Source organism: Bicyclus anynana, chromosome 14 (genome assembly GCF_947172395.1).
Source record: "Bicyclus anynana chromosome 14, ilBicAnyn1.1, whole genome shotgun sequence".
Lineage (NCBI taxonomy): Eukaryota > Metazoa > Arthropoda > Insecta > Lepidoptera > Nymphalidae > Bicyclus > Bicyclus anynana.
The window spans coordinates 16,025,863-16,048,505 of record NC_069096.1 but is presented as its reverse complement, the minus strand read 5'-3'; the positions used below and the strand labels follow the sequence as shown (position 1 = coordinate 16,048,505).

Sequence of the window (22,643 nt, the reverse complement as noted above, 5' to 3'; positions counted from 1 at the left end):
CCAAAAACCGACTAATATGAATAGGCGAACAACGTCGCCCTTTGTCGTTTCATTACAGCAGCAGAGACAGCAATCAACTCTGCATGTCAACAATGTATTTTTCTCTTCACGAGACGAATGTTAGACCTACTTCGCTAGGAAGCAAATCTATATCAACCTCTCCACCGCCAAAGTGAGAATTTTTGGTTTTGTAAAAAATGAGCTGACTGTAAGTTGAAACCTTAGTTTTCTTATGAGGTCTTATTCAGCATGTCTCAAATATCTACCAAATACCACCATACTGAGCTAACTAAACATACTTACTCTTCAGGCGGATCGGGTGCAGGAAACGAGTCTATGGCCAGCTCGTATATGGTGGTGGAGACTGCCATGTAGCTGCCGTACTCCGTCTCGGGGAACGGCGGCGACACCAGGTTGTGGTACATCTGGGGACATAACATACAAAATATAAATACACAGTTTAAACCATAGACATCATTTAAAACATCGGTTAGCGGTCAAAGACAAGTTAAGGCAACAGGAAGCACGCACCAACAAGACAGTCTAATTGCCAGTGTTATCAATAGCCCGACTAATCGACAATACTATTGAGTGGATAGTAACCCCACTATCCAGTCAAATTACCTCGGATAGTCGCCCACTATCTGCTCACATCTACAGTAGAAAGTATTGGTTCATTATCCCCAACAGTCAGGGGAAAGTCACCTGCGGGATGATGAGCGCCTTGGTCATGGCGGCGCGCATGAGGCGCCCATGTTGATGAACTCCATGAGCACATGAGCATCACCAACAGGCTAGTTTAGTTTAAAATATTATACAGCAATGGCTTGACTAATCGACTACTAATATGAGCGGACAGTCGCCCACTATCCGGTCACACAGCCAGCAACAAGTATTGCTGCATTATCACTAGCGGTCAGGGCAAGTCACCTGCGGGTTGATGAGCGCCTTGGTCATGGCGGCGCGCATGAGGTCGCCCATGTTGTTGAACTCCATGAGCATCTGCACGTAGCCCTCGCACTCCTGCACCGCCACGCGGTAGCTGTCCGAGTTTGATACGCCCGTGCTGCAACGTCAATTCGTTTAATTGAGTAACAATCAGAAATGAAAACTTGGAAAATCGCACCGACATTAGTGATAACGTAAATCATTGCTAACGTAACATAGTAAAATACAAAGTGAGTGAGTGAGTGGGTACTCATCAACATCTTCATCTCCTGTACCTTATCCCACTTAGGTGGAGTCTGCAAAATATGTTAATCTCCTCCATTCACCTCTATTACTGGACAACTCATCATCCACTCCCTTTACAAACACACACTCCAACCATCTCTTTTTAATCCCTTCTCATCAGATGTCGTTACCAAGATAATCTTTTACTCCTCAATTATTCTGTCACTCGCGCTACCTACAGACTTCCTCTTTTATCATCATCATCATCATTATCAACCCATATTCTCACTTCTGAACTTGAGTCTCTTTTCAGAATGAAAGGGGTTAGGCCAATAGTCCACCACACTGGCCCAATGGAGAATTAAGAAAATTCTCTGGTGTGCAGGTTTCCTCACGATGTTTTTCACCGTTTGAGACACGTGATATTTAATTTCTTAAGACGCACACAACTGAAAAGTTGGTGCATTTTAAAAATGAAGAATGGTGGAAAAAGGTGCATGCCCCGGGACGATTTCGAACCCATACCCTCCGAAATCAGAGGCAGAGGTCAAATCCACTGGGTTGTCCTCTTATATACTCATTCCTTATTTTATCCATTCTTGTCACACACACCATACACATCCATCTCTACTATCCATCTCTTTTACCGCCCAACATTCTGATCCATATAGCATAACAGGTCATACGACAGTTTTGTATATTTATCTATAAGTTTAAGAGGCATTTACGGCATGTCACCATTTCATCCATCCCGCTTTCAATCCACTGTTCACGTCTCGGTCCACATAGCCGTCGTTTTGAAAAAGGGATCCTAGGTCCCGAAAATCAGAGCCAGCTGGTAGGGTTACACCATTTAACCATTTAGGGGTAGGGGTAGGGTAGTGGTAGGGTGGGCGTAGAATAGGATATGGGTAGGGAAAAAGTCAAGGGCCAAGGCGAAGCTTGACCGGGTCCGTTAGTTTACAATAAAAGTACTGATTTTTACATATTTCAACTATAAAATATCTCAGCCCTAATACACTTTAGAAAGATAAAACTAATGAAACAAACGTCTAATTAATGAAACAAATGTAGGTAAACATTTCATAATGTGGCCGCAATCTTCGAAATCATGCCACTTTTACAAAACCCCTTGAAACTTTGCGACAGGGCTGGACGAAGTAGGTCAAAGGTCGGTCACCTGTTCTCTCTGAAGTGCTGCAGCAGGCGCAGTATGAGGCGCGGCATCATGGCCTCGGCCACGCACATGAGCTCGGCGGGCGCCGTGCCCGGCCGCGGGAACCGGTTGCCGTGGTTGCTGCAGAACCTGGAAACGAACAACGATATTTAATTGGTAATAATAAATTAAGAATAATTAATTAGATTTGGCCTATGTGGCTTCGGATTACAAGGTCCTGGGTCAGAGAATCTATGATCTGAATGATGATGATGAAGCCGTGATAGCCCAATGGATATAACCTCTGCCTCCGATTCCGGATGGTGTGGGTTCGAATCTGGTCCGGAGCATGCACCTCCAACTTTTCATTCTCTGCGTGTGTGAAGTCTGCCAATCCACATTGGGCCAGCGTGGTGGACTATTGGCCTAACCCCTCTCATTCTGAGAGGAGACTCGAGCTCAGCAGTGAGCCGTATATGGGTTAATAACGAACGAACGAACGAATGATGGTGATGACACTCCCGTGCTTCTCAGAGCACATTAGGCTTTCTGTTGTTTCACCGGCAAACTCACCTCTTCTTCTGTGGACAAGCACTGTCACAAAGAATTCTACTGTTTGGTTTATCCCGTGTTATACGTATGTACATTGTACAAACACTAGTCTTAACTAAGTAAAAGTTCGAAAATAGTAATAGACATTGTGTCATTAATTAGCTCGAGCCGTTTTTTCCTTTTCAGTAAAACATACATGAGAAACACGAAAGAATAAATACTTAACCAAAGATTACTTTTTTTTTTAAATGACTACTATTCTCTATTCCCTTCGAAAGCCTTCGCTCTGCACATTACGTCATCCGTCCCGGTCATTATGACTGACACTTATATCGTACCTCATTACCCAAGCACCATCCAGACTTAGGTGTTAAGTAATATACGCCTAATGACACCGACAACCATACCCTATATAGACTTGGTGGTAGTACTTCCTCAGACGAGCTCCGGTAACAAGGCAAGCCCTTTCCTCGTATCTTCTACTCAAAAAAACTTTAATATACCGAAATAAAGTAGCCTACCACTAATATTATAAAAAGATAAAGTTTGTGGAACTGTAAGGGGATTACCCCCTACAGAATTTTCAAAAAGAATTTTCAAAATCTGTGCAAATCTTCTAAATATAAACTACTAAACAGATTTTGAAAATTCTTTTACCACAAGTAAGCCGCGTTATTTGTGAATGTAATAGGCTATATTTTAATATCCGAACGAATAAAGGTAATTTCGCAGTCATGTGCATCGGAAGATATAAAAAAAACACATGAGATGACACATAGATAGTTCTCATGATACCCAGCTCCCCACTATATTTAGTAAGTTACGCGTGGGCGGAGCTTGACGCAGTTCTCGGTGACGTCAGACGCGTGACGTCACCCGCCCCCGCGACCCGCGGTCGATACATTCATATGCTAAGCAGTTGCGATTTCAATCTCTTGGCGTAGGTCATATTGCAGTCAGTAAAACCTCTGGTATTCAGATAATCCGGTGTAGATACGAATCGTTTAACCTAAAGTATTATTAGTAAACCAAGCATATACTTGAAATAAATGAATTTTTACTTTAACTTACAACATTAGAGGGGAAAAGAAAGCATGTTTAAATTTGTGCAAGTTCCTATGGGTTTGCAGACATGCTATTTTCTATGAAATAATTTCTGCGACACTTTGTCTGGAAGGTATTTCATAGAAATACATATAGAAACCGGTACCGTCGCGGCGACGCGTAGCCTGCTTTTACTGTATGCTGTCGGCTAAGAACTCGTATCTAATTTTTTTCATCTTTCACCATCAATTAATTAGTTTTAGATCAGCCAAAAAACTACCACCGATATTTTCCTCGCTCCGTCCACCCGGCGCCCGGTCGCCGGGTGGACGGAGCGAGGCGAAGCCGGTCCGAGTCCACGGCGATAGAGTTTTGATCTTTAAGCTCACATAAGCAAGGGAACAACGTACAAGGTATACTCCCTTATGTTCATCTGCCGCGCTCGAGTAACTGTAAAAATCCTCTCTTCGGCTCCCCTACTATAAGTAGACAAGGCACTTCACTATATACTCACTGTTTCCGCGTTATGTTTCGCACACAGACCGGCAAAATCTCTGTATAACTTGCTTAAAGACCTTGGCCTCTCTAGAAGTGCAGCTAGTTCTATATTAGAACGAGTATCCAAAGCTGCTCTAATAGGATCTTACCAAATTTGGCGGCAGGGAGAACAACACGAGCAGAGAACGGGGAGTATTGATCGATCGTCTAGGAATTCCTTAACCCTACATCCTGTAGTCACAAGTTCAGGACTCTGCTCGGCGTTTTTCTCTCTATCACGCGATGGACCCGGCACTTGCACGGTGAATCCATGGAATGATAAGATATTCGTTTCTCTCTGGCGGCGCCACTGGTGTCTGGTTTCACCAGTTCGGCTGTATGTGAGTGAACTCACCCGTCCTCCCTCATGACGGAGTTGTCGCCGCAGTCGCAGGCGCCGCCGGCCTGCGACAGGAACATGTTGAAGTCGTGCGTGGAGTGGTCGCCGCGGTGGAAGCACTCGCGGCAGATGGACATGCAGGGCGAGATTCCGCACGTGCGGCAGCGGTACGCGACCACGCGCGGGATCCACACCAGCCCGCATTTGTCGTGTTGGTCGTAGCTCCGCACTGGGGACAGGTGAGACACAATTATTACCAAACTATACTTCTGTGCCGTGACCTCTGCCTCGGATTCCGGAGGGTGCGGGTTCGACTTCGGTCCGGAGCAATGCACTTCCAACTTTTCACTTATGTGCAAGTTTTAAGAAATTATATACCACGTGTCTCAGACGGTGAAGGAATAACATCGTGAGGAGAGAATTTTCTTAATTCTCTGCGTGTGTGAAGTCTGCCAATCCGCATTGGCCAGCGGGGTGGACTATTGGCCTAATCCCTCTCATTCTGAAAGGAGACTCGAGCTTACCAGTGAGCCGAATATAGGTTGAGGTTGACAATGATGATGATGATGATGATACTTCTGTATTAGGGACAGATGAGAAACAATTATGAAATTATCCTTCTGCACTGGGGAGAAATAATTATTATTAACAAACTATCCTTCTGCACTAGGGGTGATGAGAAACAATTTTAATCAAATGCACCTTTTGCACTAGGGAGAGCTGAGAAATAACTATAGAACTATCCTTCTGCACTGGAAACAGTTGAAGATGAGTTTCAACATTGAACTCAATAAGACTTCCCTTTGGCCGAATTATCTTTACGGCTAAAAAGATTTACAAAACAAGAATACTATTTTAAGGATAGCTATTTTCTGAATCATTCTTCTGAACAAATAATGTTTACACCGATTTCTCGCGGGGTTCTGTAATTATTTATCTAGTAATTCATCAAAATGTAACCACATAGTAACAACAGGTATGTATAATATGTACCGTAGAATGGTGAACAAAGTTGAAATATCTCGCCGTGTTAATAATATTATATCACAAAAACAATTAACAGCGCCGTGCGCCTCGGCGTTATCCAACAAAACGTTTAGGGTGCCCATTGTTTCGCTTTTATTCGGACTTCACCGACCGTCACCAATGAAAAATTAACAAATATATTTTACATACACTTGACTTGGGGAATGAGCTTGTGATTGAGCTACGAAAATAAAAGTTATCGGGCGAGGCAAATGAACGTTGAAAAAGAGAGCTAAAGAAGATTTACTTTGGTTATATGGTCTAAATATATTTGACAAAGCATTTTATATTCGACAGATTTGTTGGTCCAATGTTTATTTATTGCACAATAACTATTAGGTGATGCTTAACTCGAACCGAAGGACATAAGCACATCATACCCTCCGGGGCGTCAGGGTGTCACACCACCAACATCTGATTTTTTTTTTAGATAAAAGCAAAATCTTAATATTTCATAGCCTGAGCCAGGACCTCATGTCGAAGATCGGCATACCAGTGGATCAATGAATCATATTAAACAGGAAAATCCGGAAACCACACGCCTCATGGTGGCCGTATCGGTAATTACATGTCGCGTGCGCGGGCGCAACGTTCTCGGCGTACACTAAGCCGTTCGTGAGCCACGCCACGCGACTTCAATCCTTCTCCCCTAGGTGTTAAGGCCCATGGCGATGTGCCGGGGGTGAGCGCGGCGCGGATGGTTATTGCCCCGGCTGTCATGCAGCGATGATATTCAATTGACATTTCGCTATCCCATTTTAATGATCGCCAGTTGTTTTAATGAAACGGGTAAAAGTCATGACATCTTTGTTTTGTAGTTAAACGTGAAAGGTCTTTCTTGTGACATCCCGTTCGACGACTATCAGGTTTACCTACTACATCTTTTTATTAATTTGGAAAGTCCAGAATTAGAACAATAATTATTTTAAATACTTCAAGCCGGCTACAATTTAAGTCAAAAACTACATTGCTTTCTGCAATGTTTATGTCGTGAGTATCGTTATGATTGATTGATGGCATTTAAGGCGTTTGCTACTTGTCTGTCAAATTAAAGTGTTTGCTTTCAACGCACGATCACGTTATTTGTATCGAATTTCGCTATAATCGCGTAATATCATATCTTCTAGCAAACGAACCTTGAAGAACGATAGCATTAAATTGAATAAACAGCATAATATGTAGATATATATATTATAAATTATGGGATTGTGATCTTTTGAAAGTAAAACATTATCACCAACCCTCATCAGATAAGTGTTTTGGGTCTTAGCTCCAAATTCCATCTTCTCTTCAAAAGATGTGGCCTGACCTTGTAGTGCGCCATTCAAATAATAACAAATATAGGATAACAGCTATTCAAATAATAATAATAAAGATAATACAAGAAAGGCTGATAACAATGATAACAAAGCATCACCCACTGTATGTGAGCACACAGAGACGCCCTACCAAACATTGCACTCTTGCTCGGCAACACACACAGAAAGTACCTTCACTAACGGCCCTCTAAGCCAAGGTCTGAGTCTCAGAGAAGACGCCCTTAGAGAGTCGTTCCGCCCATCTACTCTGCTTCTGCCTTCGGGCCCATTAGTCAATGCTTCTGCGCTCGCCCAAACCCCCGGTGACGCCGCTGAGGTCCCATTAAAGATCCTACGGCACTTACACAATCGGAAAAAAACATACCTTGCTATAAATTAGGTTGCAGCATTGTTTTGCAAGCATCAGATACCGCTTAGCAACCCATTTAACCCGAAGATAACTATAATATGTAGGAATGCAGTTTGGTATAAAAATAGGCATGAAATAAGTATGAATTTATATGCATTGCGATCGGACTTCCTATACTTAACATTATAAAACATAACCCAACCTAACCAAACGACGTATATCGTGATGACAAATGACAAGCAATAGGACGCAACCGGCAATATCGCTCTCTTTCAATGCGTTGGGACGAAAGAGATAGAAGTGGACCTACTCCGCCGACAATCTATACTAATATTATAAAGCTGAAGAGTTTGTTTGTTTGGTTGAACGCGCTAATCTCAGGAACTATTGGTCCGATTTGAAAAATTATTCCAGTGTTAGATAGCCCATTTATCGAGGAAGGCTATAGGCTATTATCCCCGTACTCCTACGGGAAACCACACGGGTGAAACCGCGCGGCGTCAGTGAGTTCGATATTTTGTCTATTTCTCTTCACGAGATGTCTTTGATCGCATGTAGGGCGTTCAGGACGAGCTCTCAAAATAAAATATCTATTCTTTCAAGACTTTAAATCATCTGCTAATATCAAAACAACCATAACAATCCACATAAACGATAAGAATCGACCACAAGTCGACGTCACAAAAACGTTGATCTACGATCAAGATGCATTCTATTACTCATAGAGGCACAAAAAGATCACTGATCATAGTTACTGATAAGGCTCTGTTCACATCAGATTCACAGTAAGCCTTTAATTAGCGTTTTCTAGTATTTAGTATTTTTATCATCCATCAATCTGGTACATTATCAATGCCGATGAGTAGAGCAGCATCGTTTTTGTAATGCACTTATAAAATATACTAAAACAAAATAAACAAATTATTTTTCTATTCTACGAGAAAAATCGTCAATCTATGCGAAAACTTCACCGAAAACATTACAAGAGTCCACATCAGAGGATGCTCAGGGCCTGTGTGTAATTTGTAATTAATGTGTAATCTTGCTACGGGTTCTTTTCAATATTTCCGTAAATAAAACTGTTTTTTTTTTATTGCAATTTAAAAACCTGTTTTTATCATGTTTTATTATATTTTTCGCTCCAAAACGACTAATGTAACGAAACTTTTTGACGTGAAACTTAAGACTCGAAATTTTTTACAACAAAGTTAATTGATTACTATTTGTATAAGTAAAATAATTAAGGTACAATACATTCAAGCAAGAAGATCCGCAAACAAAATTGGAAACTTACATCCACGATTCCGATAAAAACATACCTACAATAATGGTCAAAATCACTGGCATTAGTAGCAGCCCTAAAAAAGTCTGAACTTCTGGACCCATAGAACCACAACATGGGTATCTTGAGTTGCGTCCAGGCTCCACTGGTAAGGTTCAGGGGCGGGGTGGCGGGGAGGCGGGCACGTGCACCGATCAGCTGTTGGCGGCGGGTGAACGCACGCCGCGGCCTGTGAGCACCGACCGCCGACAAAACAGACGGAGTCATTGCACTGACACTGATTCACAATCATACAGATCGCACCTTGAACGCAACACCAATTGCGTTACGAGACGTGAAATACAATTTTTTTGACGTGAAACGTCGTCGTAAAACATAATTTAACTTTAAACACACTTTAACTTTAAAATTGCCTACATGTTCTGTTTTATGATGACAGACTTGTTTTAGAAGTAACCTGTGCTACAAGATATGCAGTTTTAATTGAACAGTCGAACTGTTCAGTAAATCGTACGTACGTGTGATTGTGTCCGTCAGTTTTTTCTAACGATTTTGATTGGAATTTCGATTATAATAAAACTATACAGTTAAAACTGAACGTCTGTAGCGCGGGAAAGGTCACGCGATAAGCGCGTTTGTTGTTTAAAAATAAAATAAAAATAAAAAATAAAAGCCAAAGCTGACGCTTTAAGGAATCCGTGGTGTAAACTAAAGCGTTTTTCAGATAGCATGGGTACTGTAACAGTTGCCTGCATGACGTTTATAATACGTACCTAATAATCTCGTCAACGAACGATACGAATTGTCACCCGCACCATCCTACATGAAATGAACTGTATAGGAATGTCAGTCCAACAGAAACGCTTTGTTAAATTATTATTTAGAGTGAGTGATATTGATAAAATTCGTCATGGTAAATACATTGCAGGGACTGTCATATTCGAATCGTAACTAGCGTTGAGTCAACTTCCAGTATAACCAGTGGCTTGATTTCTCTTTGTAATATTTGTGTACTAATATCGGTGATAATAATTGTCAATTTCATATATCGCTACGCTTACTGTACACCACTGCATGATGGTTGAACTGCGGCCAGGAAGACCGGGTGAACCACCAAAATGTAAGGAAACCGGCTTTGTATTTGTCAACTGGTCACAAAGCCTTAACGAGTGCAATCAGCAGAATATCGATATTATGAACGCCCATAAATTTTATCCTGATTATAAGGGTTTTCATGCCACATTGGTGTAGCGAACATTACGAGGAATCTTAACGCGCCTTCAGACCAAGGAAGAAGAGCTTACATCAATCTCGAAAAAATTATAAAATTATCTTGGCGTATCTTCAGCCATTATTTAATTTGTCCACGTCCCTCTGCACCATCTAAACACCCTCTATTTTTTTCAGGATTTTCTACTGCCCCCCAAAAAGGCTAAAAGGCACACACAGGGGCGTCATCGCCCACGTTGAGAGCCTATGGTCTAAACAGCTGAGTCACCAAGCTGCAGAGGCGAACTGGTCAAGTACACGTTTGATGTCCGGTTCAGATTGTTGCTTATAATAATAATTTATTACACACATTTTCCTTAAACACATTCTTGTTATTTCAGAACACTTTTGATAATAATTATTTATTTGTGCCATTTTTGGGATGTATATTTACTAGTTAACTGCCCCGACGCAATAAGAGGGAGAAGTTTATTATGTGCCTTGTTGGTACAGTAGTCAGCCTATGAGGCTTAAGTTCATAAGACGTTGAGTCAAACATTATAATCAAGCCCACCGAGCCGCGTTGGAGCGGCGTGGTGATCTAAGTTCGAAATCTCCTCTTCTAGGTCAGGCTCTGTAGTGGGCTATTCAAATATGTATTCAAAGTTATATATACTGTTGCACGTACTTCCCAAACTATTTATACAATAGGCGATAGTTTTAAATGTAAAAATACAGTCATGCGAGGTGCGAAGTTAACTACGAGTAGGTAGAGGTTGAGGTTGCAATTTACTGTGCTTGCGATACATTACAAAGGCCGTTTTGACGTCTGTCGGAGGTGTTGTAAGAAATTATTAGTGTTATTGTAAATATCGTTAAAAATGCTGACATACTTGTAAGTGATAAACTGAAATATAAATTACCGAATAGAACAAATAATTATTGTAAAGAATTTTTAAAATAATTATGTGTTCTAATAGAAATTATTTTAAAAATTCTCTACACTTCATAAGTTAAATGGCAGAATTAAAAATAATTCAATTTCACTTTGGTACAATACTTAGTTTTAATTACACATTAACAAACCTAAGATAAATCACAACATATACTACACTAATGTAAACTTGGACATTTTTTAAAATTAACAAAAAAAACATTTTTATTTTAGCAGAATGTTGTACATATTGGAAATTGTTACTAATTTAAAAGTAACATACGAGTTTGTATTATGTAGACGAATAAATTTCACTTTAATATTAATAAATTGAATTCCAAAATGTGATATAGCCCACTAATATATCATGCCATAGCTGTAAAAACGAGCTACATACCGTGTCGCTGATATTGCAAAGAAGTCGGACTTTTTTCAATATAATTTTTATTAATAAAATTCTGAAATATATTACAGGGTACACCACTAATATAAGATGTCATAGTTGTCAAAACGGACCTCATACCGTGTCGCAGCCACAGCACAGGAGTCGTTATGCGTTAACGCGCTGGTCGTATGCGTCGGATCATTTACGCTAACCGGAATCGATTTTCTGTCTACCGCTGCACTAGTCGACCGGTTTCGTAAATCGCAACTATGAGATATGATTGTTTTATGGTTTGTATTTCATTTTAGCGAATATTATAACATTTTAATATAAAAAAAACCATAACCCTTATTAACAGTCGAGTGAAAAAAGAATGCGAAAGTAGGTCTGTCTGTTATTAATAGTTATTACCTTTTGATGGCTAAGACGCTGAGCAGATTTTAATGTATTTTGGTAAATTGAACCTTGGAGAAGAACATACCAGTAATGTCAACCATAACTATACACTTCAAATCGAATGACAGCAATGCTGCTTGGCGGCAGAGTGGAGGTAATTCCGGAATATTCTCCCGGACAAGCTGTACGTAAACTACTTTAGGACTTCAACTAAAATGCGGCTAGAGAGTCGTTCCGCCCATTTTCTCTGCTTCTGCCTTCGGACCCCGTCAGACTATGCGCTTACCCAAACCAGTGACGCCGCTGAGGGTACATTAAGGATCAAGGAAAAAAAACTAAAATCGAATTGGTACTCAAATGTGGAATACCTATTTATGAAGACAAAAAATGGCCACCGCAAAAAGTTATCGAAATTGCCAATTACCTATGCTCAACTTCCTGGTCCGAAATGTCATAATTACAGCCGTGTTATTATTATTTTTTATTAATTTTAGTTTTATATTGATACTATGTCTTAAAGTGTGATGCACCTGCCTCCAACTGGCATCTTTCCGGGTTATTTGCATTACGTTAAATTGTAGACACTGTAACCTGCCTTTTAGACCAGTGGTTATCTTATTGGTTACGAAACACGAGATTCTGGGTTAAAGTCCTGGCTCGGGCTGTACACTAATATTATAAAGGCGAAAATTTGTGTGTGTGTATGTTTGTTCCTCCTTTACACTGCGACTAGCGAGAGATTTGACTGAAATTTGGAATGGTAATAGATTTTACTCTGGATTAACACATAGGCTACTTTCGGAAAAGGCCATGGATTTGTGGAATACTAAATTTCACGCGGACTAAGTCGCGGGCGTCTGCTAGTGAAGATAACGTGGGACCCGTCCCTTGTCTGAATGCCTAGATAGTGGACATTGCAGTAACATTTTTAAAAGTATAGTGAAAATATGTTTTGGAGTGAAAAGTGCGTACTTTCGGAGAGAAAAGTGTTTAGAGGATTTTCGAGTCTGATTTGAGGCTTGCCTACGTTAGATTTTTGTGATAAATAGAGAAACGAATACATAGCAGACTGCAAATAGTAGCACCAGGCGACGTGTCGCCGCGACATTACTGGATTCTTTGTATTTCTATGAAATACATTCTGTGACTCAACGACATGTTGTCTAAAACAATACCGTCGAAATACCGTAGTGTCGCGGCGACATGTCATCTGCTGCTGCTGTCTGCCGTCAGCAACATTAAAGCGTTAAAAATCGAACCATAAACATCCAAAGATACACCACTAGACCAAAGGGGTAATCGTAACAAGCAACAGCAACAGTGGGCCGACAACAAAGCCACTAATAAGTACAAAAAGCCGAACTAATGAGATATTATTTGGTCCGCGCCGCTTATTATCGAGCGCTAATAATAGCGTGGGTGCCCGGCGCGGCGTCACAACTGTTTTTTGCCACCTGTCTCGTGCCACTCCGCCACTCCGGCCCTGTCATCGTCCTTGCGACCAGCGTTCATAATTTCTTTTTTGAACATATTAAGCTCCTTACGGCCCGTGATAGCCCAGTGGATATAACCTCCGAGGCATGCACCTCCAACTTTTCAGTTGTGTGCATTTTAAGAAATTAAATATCACGTGTCTCAAACGCTGAAGGAAAACATCGTGAGGAAATGTGCATGCCAGAGAATTATCTCAATTCTCTGCGTGTGTGAAGTCTGCCGCATTGGGCCGGCGCGGTGGCCTAACCCCTCTCATTCTGAGAGGAGACTCGAGCTCAGCAGTGAGCCGAATATGGGTTGATAATGATGAAGCTCCTTACGGGCACGACTGGCGTGGGACGTGGGCAGAGACGACGCCGCATTTCATGCTGTTCGTCCTGCCCACCCAGTGGCGTAGCGTGCCTTGGAGGGGCCCTGTATCGAAATTACTTGGAGGGTCCAAATAAAGGGTAAACATTTCTCACAAAAGAAACAAAAATACTTTCTTAAGTAAATAAATAATGACAGTGACTTAACTTAACCTATGTAGGATATTTTCAACTTTTGGGTGCACGGAACCCAGGAAAAGAAGATTGCTTTTTTGGAAGGACAGACAAACATGCCATAGTTTTGCCATGATGACTAAGGAACCCGAAAAATAGTGTCTTACTGAGTACGAAAATACTGATTGTCTACTGCACTAGGTACTACCTAATCTTACCATATTGGTGTACCTGGTAATAATGAACAGATTATAAACAGTTGTTTTTTTGCCGATACAATTTAATTGATTGTTAACCATTCAACCTCGTTCAGTAAGGAGGTCAAGACAACCAACATTATGTGACGATTAAGCCGAGAACGCACTATATTTGCGCTTCTGTTTCCGCGGCAGTGGCGTAGTGTGGGATTTAACCCCAGGGGCCACCTAGAGTTTCGCCGCCCTTACTTAATATCAGCCACTGGCGATCAAGTAAGCTCACGTACCTGTAGCGCTAACGGCCTGATATCCGATAAAACTGATGTGCATGACATCAACCCGATGAACTGGCGAACTCGCTAAATTCTGCCCCAAGCGAAAATTTACTCGAAAAAAATTACTTGTGAGCGTTTGGTGGACTAGTGTTATATAGCAAAAAATCTACTTTAGGTTCCTCCCTTACAAAACACAAATTTCGTATGTAAGGACTTAAACAAGTAAAAAAAAAACATGGGTATAAACATATATTGCCAGTATGTTCCCTAAAAATTTATTGTCCAAACTATTATTAACTATTATTAACGATAGTTTGGCCAGGAGTTTTAGAAGCACTTTATATCCAATGAAGAGATGGGTGAAGGTCATTCCTTCGGATCTTCTACTATAAGAACCCAATATATAATGCCTCATGAGTCCAGTGGTTAACCTATGTGGTTTCAGATTTCCAACCTGCATTGAAGGAGCGTGGTGGGTCTAAGCTCCATATTCCATTAATATAGGCTGGTAATGATGATGATATTAATGCAATGTCAGGTATTGTATTTATTCATTGACACTAAATAGTCACATATTCTGGCATCACATCTTGCATTTCATAGACTAATATGTTGAGCAAGGACTATGGACTGGATCTAAACTGAACGCAGAAGATTTTTTAATGCTGTGTTTGAAACTATTAATGCAAACAGAAAATATTTACTGATATACTTTCAAGAAGACTAAGATCAGCCCTGACTGGACCAACAACTTTTCACTTTTCGAAGACAAATATTGCAGCAATCCAAAGCAGAAGCAATCATAGCAAAATCCAGGATTTGAGACCAATGGATGTAGGGTTAAGGAATTCCTTGACAATCTGTTAACACCCCCCTTCTCTGCACGTGTTGTTTTCCCTGCCTAGCCAAATTTAGTAAGATCCTATTAGAGCAGCTTAGGATATAGAAGAATTTATATTAGGTAATATAGAAGAACAGGTATACAAAGCTGCTGCTGTGTGTTAATTGTGTTAATATTAATAACTAAATGAAGTATCATTTGCTGTAATATAAATATAAAAGAACAGATACAAACATACAGATGAAATCTTTTAATTTTTCATAAGTAATCTCTCCTTGAGAATACAAGACGTATAGACAAAATAATTACCAATGATTGCATTGACAAAGTCACATCTGTTTCATCGCAATGCAATGAAAGAAATAGTGGTATTTCTGTGGTGCTGTTGAAAATTGTCCATTAGTCTTCACAAAGAGGCATACAAAAAACACCTAGAAACAAAGATCCAACGATCAACTACAATCCTGACTCAATCTCAGGACTCACTCAATCAATCCTGGCATTCTGCAACCTGGGCGGCCTGCTAAGCTTCTGGAACGTGCTTGGTTGGTTAAAATGACTCCAGTGGGGACCAGCACCAAATAGATCTACAAACAATGGCCAAGTGCAGAAAAAGCTTAAGAAAGAAAAAAAAAGAAAAGCCTGCATCACATTTAAAGCAGCCTGTTTAAATATAAATAGTGAAGGTTCATCAGATCTGTCTCTTCCCAAACAGGGTTACAGAGCACCTAGGCTACATCAAGGCTGACTTTGTCGAGCATCAAGGTTGAGCAAGACTGTCTGTTTTCAATCCAAATTACAGATTATTATTAGACAAACTGTAGATAACGTGTTTTAAAATCTCTAATTTATTAAAGTAATGTGTAGACCAGGTTTAATTTTTATACAATCAAAATAGGCAACTAATGAAAACCAAATAGTAAGTGACTTAAATAGCATAGAAGTAGTCGAGAGGAAAGGTAGATTAATTATAATTTTTAGGGTTTCCACAACACTAAACCACAGTAGTCTGTGTGTGTTTCCTATAGATATACAGATCAAAGATTATTATTACTAGAAAAATTAATTAGGTATATAGGTTTAAATTAAATTGTTATTCCAATAGTTGAATAACTATTGGTATAAATATTAGCCTATTTGTCTAATATCATATCATGACTTAAGTAGCAGACAACTACAGAACCCTTTAATTCAAACAGCCCAACACTCTTGACTAGCTTTCGTGATTAAGCACAGCTTGGAAATTGACCACCCAACAGTATTGGAAATTGTCTATAAATGGCTCAAAATATACTGTAGTCAATAAACTACCTTATCTACACAATCATAACACTATTCTTGTCTTTGTCAAGTTAAAGGTGATTCATTGTTTACAAGGTTGCGCCTCACATGTGTTGTGTGACATTGCCGGCACAAAAATGGTAGGTACTATTTATACTAAGCTAAATCTTAGACTTCAATAGCATCAATGTTAAGAAATGATCACTTCCAAAAGGTGCCTATTGACTTTACTGGAAGATACCTGTTACGGACAGGAGCTACATTCCCCGTGCGGCGTCAGTGGTGACTAACGCTGATTGGTCGACCGCTGACGCCCCCCGTTCCCCGTACGACTCTCAGCCCCCGCGACCGCCCCTCTCCCGTTCGGTCTAACTGACCGCAGTGCCGGACGGGGGAATTGTATATAATCCGAGCCCCCAGTGATGAAAAATCACTTCCGCTCCAACCGTGAACCGATCAAGAACCCTGAACCTAAGAGTGTGAAGTCTCCAACATCTGTGAACCTAGAACCCCGAAGATCAAGAGCCAAGAACCACGAACCTTTGAAACTACAAGAACCAAGAACCCCTGACCCCGAACCATTGCAACAGTGATCCGACCATGAATATACAGTCCACTAAATCGACGGAGGGCTTTTAATTTATTATGATTAATCCCTCCCCAAAATCTTTGGTCCTTCGAGCCGGATCTCTGAATCAAGAACCGAACAAGAACACCCCAACAACTTTAGATCCATCGAAACGGATCTCTGAACTCTGAAGAACTCAAGAACAGAACACTCAAGAACAGAACACTCAAGAACAGAACACTCAAGAACCGAACACTCAAGACCCGAACACACAAGAACCGAACACATAAGAACCGAACTCTCACGAACCAAACACACAAGAACCGATCTCTCCTGAACCCAATACAAGACCCGAACACACAACATACGAACACGTCAAGATGGTGCGAACTATGGCTGAAGACACACAAATCGAAGTTGAACATGGCGAGGCCATTGCGTTGCAAGATCCGAACCCTCGTGCGCCGAACCCAGCTCGTCATGTACAGATTCAATGTGTGGAGTCTTTTTGGTCTACGTTCGTACCACCTCGCCACGAACAAGCGCGTCTGCAATCACCGACGCGATCAACAAGCACGCTGAGAACCTCTGTAAGCACGACTTTGCGCATAAAACAGGCTGAATATGAGGCAGCGGTACGACTTGCCGCTATCAAGAAGCTAAAACTGCAAATTGAATATGAGCAACAACAAATGGAACTAGAAGCGGAAATTAGAAAAGCCGAGGATGACCTTGCCAGACTCCAAAATGCACGAGGCTCTGAGATACCAGCCGACAGAAGTCTTCGTACAGAGGCTTCACCACGCCACGCAAATCCTGCACGAGGGGAGCAGTCCTCCCATTTCTCTCCTGAGCGTGTCGCCGGACAATCTCACGTTGCCAGAACCTCCGGTGGATCCACAGATTGGAACGAACCTGCACGGCAGTCGAGCTCGAACAACTTCAAAATTCTCGACGTCGATGATCAAGAAAGAAAAGACCCAACGCCAACATATACGGGACCTAACCTAGATCATACGCTTGGTATGGTGCAGACGACTGCTGAAGACCCGGATCAAGTGAACCAGAACCGAAAATCTGTGAAAAAGGAAAGCAGCCAAAATGCCTTCTTTCATTTGCGAGGCAAACACATGATGGCTTCGCACACTATACAAGCAAGAACCGTGGGAGAACTACAGTTACTACATCAGACGAGGCTGACGGAAGTTTGGCAGTACCAAGATCTCCCAGAAGTGAACACGAACATGAAAGCTGAGAGCTTTAAACGCCTGCACGAACCTTCCATTTCTTCTGAGAACAGTATTGAAGAACCAGATAATATGCAGCGCTGTACGAGGGGAGTGCGATCCGCTCAGCTCAACGAACCTCTCAGAACCGAACCACTCAGAAGCTATCCTAACTATGGATGTAGCACTGATGATCTCTCCGTGATCAAGAGCAAGAACAGAATAGAAGCGCAAAAGTTATTTCAAGATAATAAACGCTACAAACGCAAGAACCTGTGTGTTGACGCACTTAAGAATGTTTACGCAATGAAGTTCGCTTACAAGAAGCGGACTAAGCCAGCAGCGAATAACGAATGGATCCAGTTACGAACGAGCCATCTATGCAAGATCAAGATAGAGGATCCAGTAGCTTGGCACCTTCAAACATGCCGAGCACACGCCGCGAGATCCAGACGTCTCAGGATATACAAGTGCAAGTACCTGAGTTCAAAGAAGCAGCACTTTATTGGACCAGAAGCTCGCTGTCCTGAACGTGGAAAAGAAGAGCTACGCGGAAGCATCGCTGAGGGGAGAGATGTTACGGACAGGAGCTACATTCCCCGTGCGGCGTCAGTGGTGACTAACGCTGATTGGTCGACCGCTGACGCCCCCCGTTCCCCGTACGACTCTCAGCCCCCGCGACCGCCCCTCTCCCGTTCGGTCTAACTGACCGCAGTGCCGGACGGGGGAATTGTATATAATCCGAGCCCCCAGTGATGAAAAATCACTTCCGCTCCAACCGTGAACCGATCAAGAACCCTGAACCTAAGAGTGTGAAGTCTCCAACATCTGTGAACCTAGAACCCCGAAGATCAAGAGCCAAGAACCACGAACCTTTGAAACTACAAGAACCAAGAACCCCTGACCCCGAACCATTGCAACAGTGATCCGACCATGAATATACAGTCCACTAAATCGACGGAGGGCTTTTAATTTATTATGATTAATCCCTCCCCAACAATACCCACATTAAAGGTGGTAGGGAAGGTGGAATAGCATTTCAGCTGGTCTATTCACTATTTTGGTCTCAACCTATTAAAATAAATATCAAATCAATTGACAAAATGTCATTTACCTACTGTGTGATATCCACCAGTAAGCACCAGATGACATTTGTTACATAGAATCTCAATTCAGTTTATGTCAACTAGCATATGTCAAAGATAGTGAACAAGCCTACAGATCTTTGCAGTTAACAACTTTATTTTTGACAAATCTATACTAATATTATAAAGAGGTAAAGTTTGTAAGTTTGTAAGTTTGTCACATTTTTTAAATGGGGTAATCTTCGGAACTACTGGTCCGATTTTAAAAATTCTTTTACCAGTAGAATGCTACATTATCGGGGAGTGCTATAGGCTATATTTTATATTGGTATCATATATATTAGCCGAGTTATCACTGTTTTTGTCATACAGGTCGGACTGAAAATCCTCTTAAACAGACTTATTCGCATGCGCTGCCTTAACTATGGGTAAAATTGAAATTAATGTATGGAGACTTTATGTATCTTTAAAAGTTCTACAAAAAAGTCCGCGACACCATATATCTATCTTCTATATATTAGCAGATATAGTACCTTTTGTGTTTTAAAAAATATTAATTATATATACTTAGGTTTACGTCATTATTTATACAACTAAACTTTAATCCTTATTAAAATAAATTATTTAATAATCACAAAGATATTATGGAGATAAGATTTGCCCTTCACAGTATGTTAATTACTTAAATAGTTTCGGAGATAATACAAAATTTCTAAAAGACGCAGAAATTCCGCTATATGACGCCCGGCGCTTTCATTTACGTAGTTCCCGTTCCCGTGTGAATATGGGGATCAAACATAGCCTATGACACTCGCAAATAACGTAGCTTTCTATTGGTAAAACAGTTTTCCAAATCGGTCCAGTAGATCCAGAGATTACCTCCTACGACCACACGAACTTTACCTCTTTATATTATTAGCATAGAAGTCTCTATTTCTCTTGGTCATACCACCACTCTCGAAGGACTGGACCGATTTTGCTAAGGGTAGGAGTAAGATAGAGAAGTTACAGGGTAGGGTAGGGTACGGGTAGGGAAGCGTAGGGGTAGTGTAGGGGTAGGGTAGGCTTGAGGCCCGGGTTTAGGGTAGTGGTAGGGTAGGGGTAGAGGTAGGGTAGTGGTAGGGTAGAGGTACGGGTAGGATAGGGAAGTGGTAGGGTAGGGGTAGGATAGGCGTGAGATAGGGGTACGGGTGGGATAGGGGTAGGAAAGGGATAGGGTACGGGGAGGGTAGGGGTAGGATGGGGGTAGGGTGTAGGTAAGGTAGGGGTAGGGTAGGGGTAGTGGTAGGGTAGGGGTAGGGTAGAGTAGGGTAGGGGTAGTAGTAAAGTTGACATCGAAATTTACGCGGACGAAGTCGCGGGCGTCCGCTAGTACATTATAAAAATGTTAACATTTACTTTAATTGTGGTAAACTGTATACAGTTCCTTATTTGCGATTCCATTATTTGCATTTTTACAATTTGTGGATTTAAAAATTGTCACAATAATAATTAATAATTAAAATATTTGCTAATTGCTTATTTAATAAAGATTTTACATAAAATCTGCAAATCTAGAGAGACATATATCTTATCATAGCCGTGATAGCCCAGTGGATATGACCTTTGCCTCCGACTCTGGAAGGTGTGGGTTTGAATCTGCTCCGGGGCGTACTCCTCCACCTTTTTAGTTGTGTGCATTTTAAGAGATTAATATCACATGTCTCTAACGGTGAAGGAAAACATCGTGAGGAAACTGGCATACAAGAGAATTTTCTCAATTCTCTGCGTGTGTGCAGTCTGCCAATCCGCATTGGGCCAGCATAAAGCATTGCCACGCACGGCCACTCACGTCCACATTGGTGGACGTGCTAAGATTTTTTCTGAATGTTTTATAATATTAGCAATAAAAATTTTTATCTTAGAAATTAATAATTCTGGTTGAATTTTGTCCAAAGCCTTTTATATAATCTTATAGGTTATAAGAATAATCAATCAGTTTTTGGTTAATATTGGGACTTATCGAGAATCATAGTTAACCTATCAAGTTATTAATAACATAATTATTACATACACCAGGAAAATAGGCACAGTTAAGATGATGAGATGAGTTTAACTTTAACTCTTACCTTTATTAATAATTATTTATATGATGAGCATGTCTGATTTGCAGTCAACTTAATACAGAATATATATGTAATTTGTAAATTTATATGATAAAATCTGCTATATTAGTACCCTTAACACAGACTTTCTTTAGGGTTATGTGATGTTTGTATTATAAAGTATATTTATTTATTTAAAGTCTCAATTTGTATAGTATTTGTTAGTAATAATTAAACAAAGTGTTCTGTATGACTATTGTTATATAGACTGATGTGCATGGGAACTATATAGCCCATCACAAGCATATAAACATAACCTAGAAAGGACTATGACATACAATTAATATGTACAGTTATGACCAACGGTCCACTTACCGATAGTGGCGAACTCGTCGGGAGTTCGGCCGCCGGCCAGCAGCCAGCGGCACCAGTCTATCGTCTCCCAGTCGTCGATGGCCTTGCTGGGGTTCAGCAACACGTCCAGCAGTGGGCCCAGGTACTTCGGGCAGCCAGTCAAGCAATCCGCATGGATGTACGCCGCGGCGCCCCTTTTGCCCTTCTTCATCAACACCTGAGCCGTAGACATTTTTTCACACTTGTATCTATCTCACTATTAACACCAACCGTCAAACTATACACATAAGTCACTGTATATTTCGGTCACTCACGGAAGAAACACCATTACCAGTTTTACATAAGGCAATGAACTGCGGTCCGTAACGCATCCGCGGTCGAACATCGTGGTTGCGTGTTCAAGCTACCATTGTAAAACGACTCGGAGTGATGTACACTAACTGCGTGGATTAGTACTAAGAATTTTTTCACGAATGAGTTTGAAATTATTTATTTCGCAGTTGAAAATAAAAATAGAGCAATGCAGAAACAACTCGGCCATTCGTTTGGAGTTGTCATATACGAAAAATTCGAAAAGAATAAAGATGAGTTTTTTTAATATGACCACACACACATAATATTTTGACGACAACTAATGATAATAGACAAAAATGTCGCAAGGTCACTTTATTAGGGCTACGTTCCACATAACGACCACGCTCACAACCACAACTTTTCATTAAATCGGGACTTGACTCGCTGGACTCCTCTCAAAGTTAACGATTATCATCGATTTAACACAACTGTATCTATAGAATCAATGTTTTAAGGTTGTAAATGGTTTCGTCGTTTTTAGAAAGCTGGTTTGTGCAGTTGAATGATGTAAAAAATGGTCAAACTTCTAGTTACGTTTTATTTGTAAGTATTTTTGGAGTTTATTGGAGTTTACTCCTTACTCTTACTTTTAATTCTAATTTTTGTATTATTTGGTAATTGTAACATTATAATTTTATAATTTTCTCGTTTAATTTGGTAATTATGACTGTTTGTGTTATTTATTTATTTTTTTTTTTTT

At 40.8% G+C, this 22,643-nt stretch overlaps 1 protein-coding gene across 2 annotated transcripts in view; it reads right to left on the bottom strand.

The window, feature by feature from the left end:
* Positions 1-22,438, bottom strand: part of LOC112053294 (E3 ubiquitin-protein ligase Ubr3) — a 68,594-nt gene extending 46,156 nt beyond the window's left edge. The window contains exons 1-5 of one of the 2 annotated variants that reach the window (XM_052885611.1): positions 21,611-22,438; positions 4,818-5,031; positions 2,354-2,479; positions 931-1,066; positions 304-425 (exon numbers count right to left, since the gene is read on the bottom strand). In XM_052885611.1, coding sequence (XP_052741571.1) covers positions 304-425; positions 931-1,066; positions 2,354-2,479; positions 4,818-5,031; positions 21,611-21,821 — 809 coding nt within the window. In that variant the 5' untranslated portion in view covers positions 21,822-22,438. The remainder of the gene's footprint in view (positions 1-303; positions 426-930; positions 1,067-2,353; positions 2,480-4,817; positions 5,032-21,610) is intronic. The other variant, XM_052885610.1, reaches the window with a different exon arrangement.
* Positions 22,439-22,643: the final 205 nt, after the last annotated feature.